The sequence below is a fragment of the Lycium barbarum genome, chromosome 2 (genome assembly GCF_019175385.1).
Source record: "Lycium barbarum isolate Lr01 chromosome 2, ASM1917538v2, whole genome shotgun sequence".
Classification (NCBI taxonomy): Eukaryota; Viridiplantae; Streptophyta; class Magnoliopsida; order Solanales; family Solanaceae; genus Lycium; species Lycium barbarum.
The window spans coordinates 146,739,291-146,748,590 of record NC_083338.1 but is presented as its reverse complement, the minus strand read 5'-3'; the positions used below and the strand labels follow the sequence as shown (position 1 = coordinate 146,748,590).

Below are 9,300 nucleotides of genomic sequence, written 5' to 3'. Positions count from 1 at the left end.
ACACATAATTTATGTATTATTATCAATATTAATAATTTTAAAAAAATTATTTTAGTTTGATTGAAGTAGTACAGATGAGTTGAGTAAATAACGGTAAAAAAATTCATTAAATTAAATTGTATATTAATATTCCTTGTTGATTCTAATTTTTCTTTCTCTATGTACACTCATTTCTCTGTCACGTTTTTAATGATTTTACTTTCTATTTTTCTAAATTAGCTACTTAATTTTGTCATGTTTGATCCATGCATCAGAAATCAAGTACATTTGTCATATTTTTTAACAGAGAAACCACTAAAAGCAAGTGACGCAAAGTTAGAAACTCGATGGATAATGGACCTGTTTTTCTACCTTGCTACACTTAATTACCATGCTTTTGCCTGCGGTAAAGTCCAAAATTGTGATGTGCGTGCTCTTACCGTTAGATAAAAAATTTGGGGGTTCTTTTGTGTCTCATTATAATTATATGAATTTTCCGAAATAAGTTTAAGGCCCTTTTGATATATTTTCGCTTTAGGCCACCAATATCATTGAGCTGCCCTTGCATACCGTCAAACCTCTTTATAACGACGTCATTTGTCCATATATTTTTTGGCATAATACTGTTATAGAGACATGTAATATAAAATATTATAAAAGTCGATTCCAAAGAAAATTTGACAGTTTTAAGTGAAATGTTGTTATAGAGGGGTTTGACGGTTGTGATTAGCTTGCAGGGATGTTAGTTTGGAAGACAATTGTTCTTCTAATCTTTTATAAATTTATTTTTAGTTTTATATTCTCTTAATTAAAGATTTTTATTTTGTTTGTCTGTACTCATAAGATATTTGAAGAACGTACGATCATTTCTTCTATAAAGGATCCAATTGACCCATTCCGACGGTTTTCTTTTTGGTAATTCAACAAATTTATCTAGTTAAACTAATTTTATTTAGAATATTTGTTTGTTGCGTGCAGATAGGCAAATATATATATATATATATTCTTTCATTGTAATTTGTTTATTTAATGATAAGAGCAACACAACAATATCATATGCAAACATTATTGTTCTTTATTATGGAGAACTGAGGCTATATAGATGTAACCTGCCGCTACTCCTTAGGGGGAAGCTTTCCACTAAGAAAATAGGAAAAGAAAGCAAGAGCTCGATTTGGCTGATATGTTGGAACAAAGTGACCTGCTCCTCTTATTGTCACTAATGTCAAGTTTTCATACTCCTCCACGTATCCACCAACCTACACAGAGGCGTATGCAGAATTTTCCTAAGCAGTTTCAATATTTGAACAAATATCATTTTTTTTAATTTATACTTGCTTATTATCTATATATACATATCTAGTATAAAATTCAACGAAGTACGGTCAGGTGACCTCCCACTTGGGGCGACGTATACCAACGGCCTAAACCTGCACAATCTACGCCATTTAGCATTTAATCCTTTAACATCTCCCTAACCACCCCCCTTGCTCCCGTTTAATTTACTTATAAAGCATTTTCATATCTGCTATTCCAGTTCCAACGGAAGACTAAGCAAGCTACAGTGTGAAGTCCGTATCTATTTTGTTTCATATCGATCTGTTGTCTAAGTGAAGCAAGTGTTTGCTTGAAATTTCTTCCTTTCGTACGAAAACGACGTGCATGAGCCATCAAAACAAAGTAAAAGCCTATCTGATCGATCTCAAGTTGGATGACAAGGCAAACCAACCCTTCGAAGAAGTAAACTATGACTAATTAGACTATTAGCGACCAAATGACAATAGAAAAGCTAGTAAGATAGAAGGAAGCAGAGTTAGTTCATCCGTAGCTATTTTTTTGCTCATTCCAGAGAACTCTACTAATGAGCTTTCACTGTCTGCCCGACCCCTATCTTTTGTCTCCAATCCCCACTAATGCAAGAAATGAAAAAGAGAAAATATTAAAAGAAAACAGGAAAACTCTTTTCTTTTTTAATAATTGAGTGTTTAGTGTTTACCTCTCCCTGTAAGTACCAAGGATACCAAGCTGTCTTAACTGGTAACTTTAACTTCTTTATAGCATATCTTGTGTCTGTCACTGGCACTACAACATCTATGTCACCACTGCAAAGTATATTTACATTGTTCATTATGTTTTCTTGAAAATGTATAATAAATTTATAAAACTAGGGAGGAATTGAAATTGTGTACATTTTCCTTCTTAAATACTTACCTATACAGCCAAATCCTTAATCCACTCTTCATCAACTGATGCAAAAGTGGTAAGACAGTCAATGGTCTATCTTTCCAGCTGAGATTAAGAGTGCTACTGTTCTCAATAAAAAGGAAATTTATGATTAATGTTAGAATTATGCTTAGAAATGTAGACATTAGCAAAAGATAAGTTTTTTTCCCCACTAAATCAAGAGACTTATACTTGCAGCTTTCCCATGGATAAGGAAGATTTGTAATGTTTGCGTGCATAGCCTTTTGAACTTCTGGAATGTTAAAGTAGGACTGAATATAACTCGGTAGGCACGGATCAACGTCTGATATCTATTCGAAAAAAAAAAAAAAAAAAAAGTACTGCCAGCAGTTAGTTAATTGAACATTATCTAATTTTTTTCAAGACATTAAGGACTAAATTAGATATAGCACTGCTTACTGAGGTACTTGAGGGTGATCCGTTGGGGCATAATGGCGCGTAGATGTCGTAGAGAAAGATATTTCCAATTTCTTTTTCGATTTGGTCCAAATACTCATTGCATTTCTTGGATGCAGACGATGGAGTAGAAAAATTACAGGTTGATATGATTTTGTTGTATAATTCATCTGAGATTAGTGCATGAGACCAGTAATACTCTGTTGTTCCTTTCATGTTGGCTTCAAAATCAACATAGGCATTGCCAATCTGAGATGGGAATTTCATTAAACAATAATATTGGTCTCTAATTGGAGGTAAAAATCACTACAAAGAGAAAAACTGAAGCTAGAATCAGCTACGAACTTCGTAGCTAATAGCGCTTAGCTAACATAGTTTCTTGATAATTCGTAGTTAAGTAAGATTAGAGGTATTCATCAGATCAGAAACTTACAGTGATTCCTTTCAAATTGATAGTACTAATAGTCTTGCTTGGGTAATTGTTGTGCAGAAGTATAAGCTGAGCGAGTTGAGGGACGTAATGGCCCGCGTAGCTCTCTCCAGTAAGGTAAAAGTCCCTAGTTTTGTATTCCGGAAATTGTTCGAGCCAATTGACTAGAAAGGTATAAGAATCGCGAGCTGTTGTTCTGTCTCCGCTAAAATAGTAGTCAGAACTTGTGTTTGTGTATGAAAATCCAACACCAGCAGGCGATTCGAGAAAGATTATGTTGGCCTCTGATGAATGAAATGTCAAAACTCATTAGTTTGTGTTATGAGAGTCATCAGACTTAAATTTGACATCTAAGTAACTCACCAGAAATCCATGAAAATTGATTCCTCACTAGAGTACCATCTTTGTTAACTCTAAATGGCCCAAGTTCCCCAAATGCTCCTCCTCCGAGTGAGGAACAACCTGGCCCTGCTTGTAATCAAATGTTTTTAGATCATCAGGCACATAAATATAGCACAGGAGCATGTATGTTGTTTTAAGGGAAGAGGAACTATTTTATTCTATATGTTATCTTCATAATAGAGCTCTGATACCATTCTAATCCCGAGAAAATGTATCTAGAAGAGCTTGAGATTTTAAGCTCTCGTTTGACCATAGATTTTTGGAGCATATTTTGAAGATTTATTTTCAAATTTTTGTTTGGCCATAAAATTTTGACAGATTTTGAAAACAAATCTTCAAATCTCAAATTCTAATTCAAACCTGCTTTTTGGCCAATATCTATGTTTTGGCCTTTTCAAAACTACCACAATTTTTTGTATTTTATAATAAAGCTCAATCTATTTATGACCCAACTAATTCTATCTACCATGTTCCTCCATTAAAATCGTATCTACCATGTTTCCACAATTAAAGCAGTCTCTTCTGTAAAGTGAACGAGATAAGTTATGCCCAAACAGTAGAAGAAGAAGCCCTAGGGAAAAAAATTGCTCAGCCAACTGTAGAAATCCGTTGTGAAGATAAAAATGGAACTTTGTATTGTAATATGAATTGTAGTAGCTAGTAAAGTGTATTATTAGCAGTTGTTATTAAAATATCATGTTCTGCATAATTTGGGATTAACAAGTATGTATGTTTTCTATGGTTCGGTATTCTTGATGGTTTTTAGAACTTATGGGTATAAGTAATGTTTCATATTTTCCAAAACAATAAGTGAAATATATTGTGAAAAACTATGGCCTAACACATTTTCAAAACTTGAAAAACTTCACCCAAATCAAATTTTTCATTTTTTTTTTTTGGGGGGAATCTATGGCCAAACACTAGATAGATCTTTGAAGGACACAATGGAACTTTCATCCTTGACTTCTGTAAGGGTTAAATGAAATTCCTTTTTACTATATGAAATTTCTAAATGGTACTCTTTGTTATACTATGAGGCCATTAATAACCTTGCCATTAGCAAATCTCTCGTATTCCTCCCGACTCTAATGAAGCTTCAATATGAAGTATAACAGAGGGTGTTTTTAAACAATAGTCAAAAGTAGAGGAGTGGATTTAGACCTTTTTTGCAAAGTATATTGACATTGTGGAATCCACCTATTCACGTTGTAGTTCCATTAAAATCAAAGGACAAGTACAAGATAATTTGCTAACATCAAGGGTATGAATGATCCTAAAGTGTAACGGAGGTAAATCATGACATATATTTTTTTAAAAAAGGAAACTAACCTCCATTGAGCCATAAGACAAGGGGCTTAGAAGCAGAGTCTTGAGGCGATTCGACGAAATAATAAAACAGAGCTCTTCCAGCACTTTGATCAACTGTAACATATCCTGAATACTGGTTAAAATCTACACCTTCAGGTTGACCAGGCAATTTTTCAATTTTGTCGTTCTCTTTGGGTGAACTTTGAGGCCCAACATGCACTGGTGAAGTCCTGCCTGGATAATAAGTAGTAGTTTTTTCCAAATCATGCCTGAAGTAATGACCAATTGGCTTTAATTTTTTAGGTTTATATGAATGCACTAAATTAGATAAAGCTAACAAGGTTAGGAAAAAGAAGTAGAAAAATGTTGTTTTAACCATTTTTAAGTTGTCTGAGAGGTGATAACAAGTATGATTATTCATGTGTCCCATTTAAATAAATGCCTAGGTCTATTGTGTCCGGCCAAAATAGTTAATGAATTCGGCATTGTTTTGTTTTGTTCTTGTTTTTTTGGAAATCTCTAAAGAAAATGTTGCCGAATCATATATATACTGGGCTAATGACACTTGGAAGCCCTTGTTTAACACTCCCTTCCAATCAAGTTGGCTTTAATTTTCTGTTTTGTTCATGATGAACTCTCACAAGTTAGTTGATTATTCCCTAGGCATTTGATGCAATGGACGGCTCAAGGTTCTGCTTTTTCGAAACAAGATTTTTCTACAGTTGGACCGTAACAATTATGTGATATTGTCAGCTTAGGACTTAAATTCGAGTTGAATATTCCCTAGGCATAGAGGAACTTTCAATGTTTATTTAGTATTACATCGACTAACACCACTCATTCCTAATTTCGAAAGAATATGGAGGACTTGGCTTGTATTCTTAGAAATTTACCTGGAATGATTAAGATGAAAATAATTTCATGGTGAACTCAACCCTGAATTTGGAAGAGTACGGTGAAAAAGCAACCGGCTTTTTTTGTCATATTCTATTTTCTTAACACACGAATATTTTCTAGTCAAAGACAGGAAACAACTTTGTCATTTTCATTTAGCCATATTTCCTTTTTGGTCATTCATGTAATGTGGGAGACGTCTCGGTATTTTGTATGTTTCTTGTTGGGGACGAGAAGCTTGTCATCACAAGACTGAATTTGATGATGTGTTATACTACTCAATTTGGAACATCTGTTAACCATACTTTTGTGAAATAGTTAATCCAGAGAATTATTGTTTAGTTGATGTGTCTGTGTAATAGAACATCGTGAATGTGCGATATTGCAAACCTAAAATTACGAGATACTAATAAGGGAAAAGGGTAAAAAATATCCCTCTACTTTCATAAATTGGCTACTTTTACCCTCCGTTACAAGTTGGGGCCAAATATGTCCCTCCCGTTACAAGTTGGGGCCAAATATACCCCTACCGTTAGTAAAGTTTTAAAAATACACATTAGTAAAGTTTCAAAAATACCCTTATTTCTAACATATTCCCACTTAAGCAAGCTTAGTCATTGGAATTGGGTGACATGGATACCACATGGCTTTTAACTTATTCTATGTGGTGCCTACGTGACAATTTTTTTAAAAACAATCTGAAAAATTATTTTTTAAAAAACAAATCTAGAAAAAATGGCTTTTATTAAAAATTTGTTTTTTTTTATTTTATAAAACCCGTTTTAAAAAAATATATTCTAGAAAATTGAAATTTGAAAAATGATTTTTTTAATCTAGAAAACTATAAAAAAAAATAAAAAAAATTAAGTGTTTTTTTTTAAAAAAAAGTGTCCTAAATTTTTTTTAATCTGGATTTTTATTAGGGGAAATTTCAGTAATGTACAACTTAGTATACAAAATTACATTTGCGTAGCCATATTTTTAAATTACACCCTGCATATCCACTTTTTCACAATATACAAAATTATACAACTGGAGTAGACAATATATCAACCTTGTATAAAAGTGTATAATAATATATAAGTGGTGTTTATATCTAAGAAAAATTAATTGTATACAATAATATACAATATTTTTCAATTGTAGTAAAGGCACAAATATACAATAGGCTTTTGAAGTGAGGGGTACAAATTAGGCCATTTCGGGTAATTTTACAAACATGGGCTATTTCGGGTAATTATTTTTCCTAAATAGTCATGGAGGGTTATTTTCCCTTTTTTTTAATCAGCTTTTTAGATTTTTTTTTTTAAATTAATCAAGATTTAAGAAAAATATATTTTAGGACACTTAAAAAAATACTTATACAATTTTCCAAATTTAAAAAAAAAAACATTTCCAGATTTTTTAATTAAAAAATCCAATTTTCGAGAATATATTTTTAAAAAACGGGTTTTATAAAATTAAAAAAGTTTCAAATTTTTAATAAAAGCCATTTTTTCCAAATTTGTTTTAAAAAAAATAATTTTCCAAATTGTCTTTAAAAAAATTGTCACGTAGGCACCGCATAGAATAAGTTAAATGTCATGTGGCGTTCATGTCACCCAATTCCAATGATTAGGCTTGCTTATGTGGGAATATGTTAGAAATGAGGGGTATTTTTGAAATTTTGCTAACGATAGGAGTATATTTGGCCCAACTTGTAACAGGAGGGGTAAATTTGGTCCTAACTTGTAACGGAAGATAAAAGTATCCAATTTATAAAAAGAGAGGGGTATTTTTGACCCTTTTCCCTGCTAATAATTTACCATGATAGATTGATAGTTACATACTTACATTCTGTATATGGAATTTCTTTCAGTTTAAAACATAGCTACTAACTAAATTTATTGGGTCCGTATGATGAAATAGGACCTTAATTATTAGTTCTATACACTTTCAACTCGACATAAACATAACAACAGTGCAGCGGCAGCCGGCGGGCGACGGCTGAGATGGGGACGGCAAGTGAGGTTGGAATTAAAGCAATTTGGAACTAAGCAAATCTCACACATCTCCCACCCCACCAACAACCAAAGGAACCCAATTCTTTCTAGCTTATAAAGAAGAATTCCAAAACACAAGAGCAACCTACAATAGCTTATAAAGAAGAATTCCAAAACACAAAGAGCAACCTACAAACGAATTTAGAAGTTGGAAAAATAATAGAAAGACAGAAAACAAAGGGAAGAAATTAATAATCCAACAAAAAAGAAAGAAAAAACTAAAGAAATTATAAACCACATACACGGATCTTTTATAAAAAGAGGCCTTTTCTAACGCCGTAGCATCTTCAAGTACCAATTTAAATATTACTCGTTTGACTAATCACAAATCTGGAAAATCTGCAGTTTAAAACAAAATAGACATGTATATGGCTATAACTCGTCTCATTAATTAAACATAGAAAATTTAAAATTGCTTTTAAATAAACATTCTTTTTAAATAGGCAAAAAATATGAATTTTGATTTCCTCAGCAAGGCATGCCAATGTCCACTACCATTTAGAATCCGCGACTTTTGTAGCACAAAAAAAAAAAATTGAACCAACCTAGCATAAAAAAAAAAAAAACATTAGTAGGTTTCACGCACTAAATTAGTGCGTGAAAGGACCATACTGCAAAAATGCAACTTGGGCCTTTCACGCACGAAATTCGTGCGTGAAGGAGGTCTTTTTTTTTTTTTTTTTTTGGGGGTTACCTTTCAAATCACGTTTTTTTCCATACTTTAAGCAAAGATTAGTCATGTTTCAAAACCCCAAAATATCAATAGTTTATATAAAACTTAATATATTTTTTTGCGTACAATAATGTCGGCTCATTACATCAAGTCCACCTAAACGTTTGGATCGTCGTTTTAGGGGTTCTAAAGTGTCTCGAAGTAAGTTTTGAAACTTGTCATATTTATAGGGTTTTGATTTAAGTGTTTTATTATATTTGAATGTACAAATATAAATATTTGATTTAATAATAATTCATCCAATACGAGAGGTTTATACTAATTAAAAAATAATTCATTCCATTTAATTACAATACTAATTCAAAGCAATACAATAATAAATTACAATAGCAATACAATCTTCAAGTTCAAGAGGCCCCATTACTTTGAGACGTGCTTGTATTACCACGACCTTATTGCCCACACGAACGCTTATCATGGCCATATTGCTTACATGTAGAGCACTTGCAAGAGTAAGTTCTTTCACTAAACATCCATTTGATTGGGTCTACGACTCCGTGAGTTAATGCCCAATTTCCTGATGTAATCCTTGTTAGCAACCATCGAAATCGGCTCGTTTGGCCAATAAGCTTCATTACCAAGTGGGTGGAATTTGCCGAAATATGCTCTAAGGTAACTGTGGACCTTGTATTCCCCCGCCACATAACTTGTTATCGTTTTTCTCATTCTCTCGAAGCACTTGACAGCATGAGAACACGACATGTGGTACGTTTGCCACTTACCACAAGTGCATGTTCTTGTTGCCTCATAAACGGTATGCACATTTCCACCCTTACCGTTATAATAACCCGGCTTAACTTCATACACATGTTGAATTGGGTCATACTCAGTCATTTGGTGATGCTTACATTTTTTCTATAATGCTCCATATT

General features: G+C 32.8%; 1 protein-coding gene across 1 annotated transcript; it reads right to left on the bottom strand.

The window, feature by feature from the left end:
• Positions 1–1,029: 1,029 nt before the first annotated feature.
• Positions 1,030–5,138, bottom strand: LOC132629117 (putative serine carboxypeptidase-like 23). Its single transcript, XM_060344852.1, has 8 exons — positions 4,781–5,138; positions 3,413–3,517; positions 3,053–3,333; positions 2,623–2,868; positions 2,395–2,513; positions 2,191–2,286; positions 1,976–2,081; positions 1,030–1,238 (listed from the first exon to the last, which is right to left on the bottom strand). Exons 1-8 carry the CDS (start codon positions 5,136–5,138, stop codon positions 1,095–1,097), a joined length of 1,455 nt encoding a protein of 484 aa, XP_060200835.1. The 3' UTR covers positions 1,030–1,094.
• Positions 5,139–9,300: the final 4,162 nt, after the last annotated feature.

What these genes read in the sequence shown, in the direction of transcription:
- LOC132629117 (XM_060344852.1), bottom strand. Translation starts at nt 5,138, where the DNA reads ATGGTTAAAACAACATTTTTCTACTTCTTTTTCCTAACCTTGTTAGCT. An exon ending in TGTCTTATGGCTCAATGGAG is followed by an intron (nt 3,518 to 4,780) that starts GTTAGTTTCCTT and finishes GATTACAAGCAG; the next exon opens with GGCCAGGTTGTTCCTCACTC. An exon ending in TCAATTTGAAAGGAATCACT is followed by an intron (nt 2,869 to 3,052) that starts GTAAGTTTCTGA and finishes TTCCCATCTCAG; the next exon opens with ATTGGCAATGCCTATGTTGA.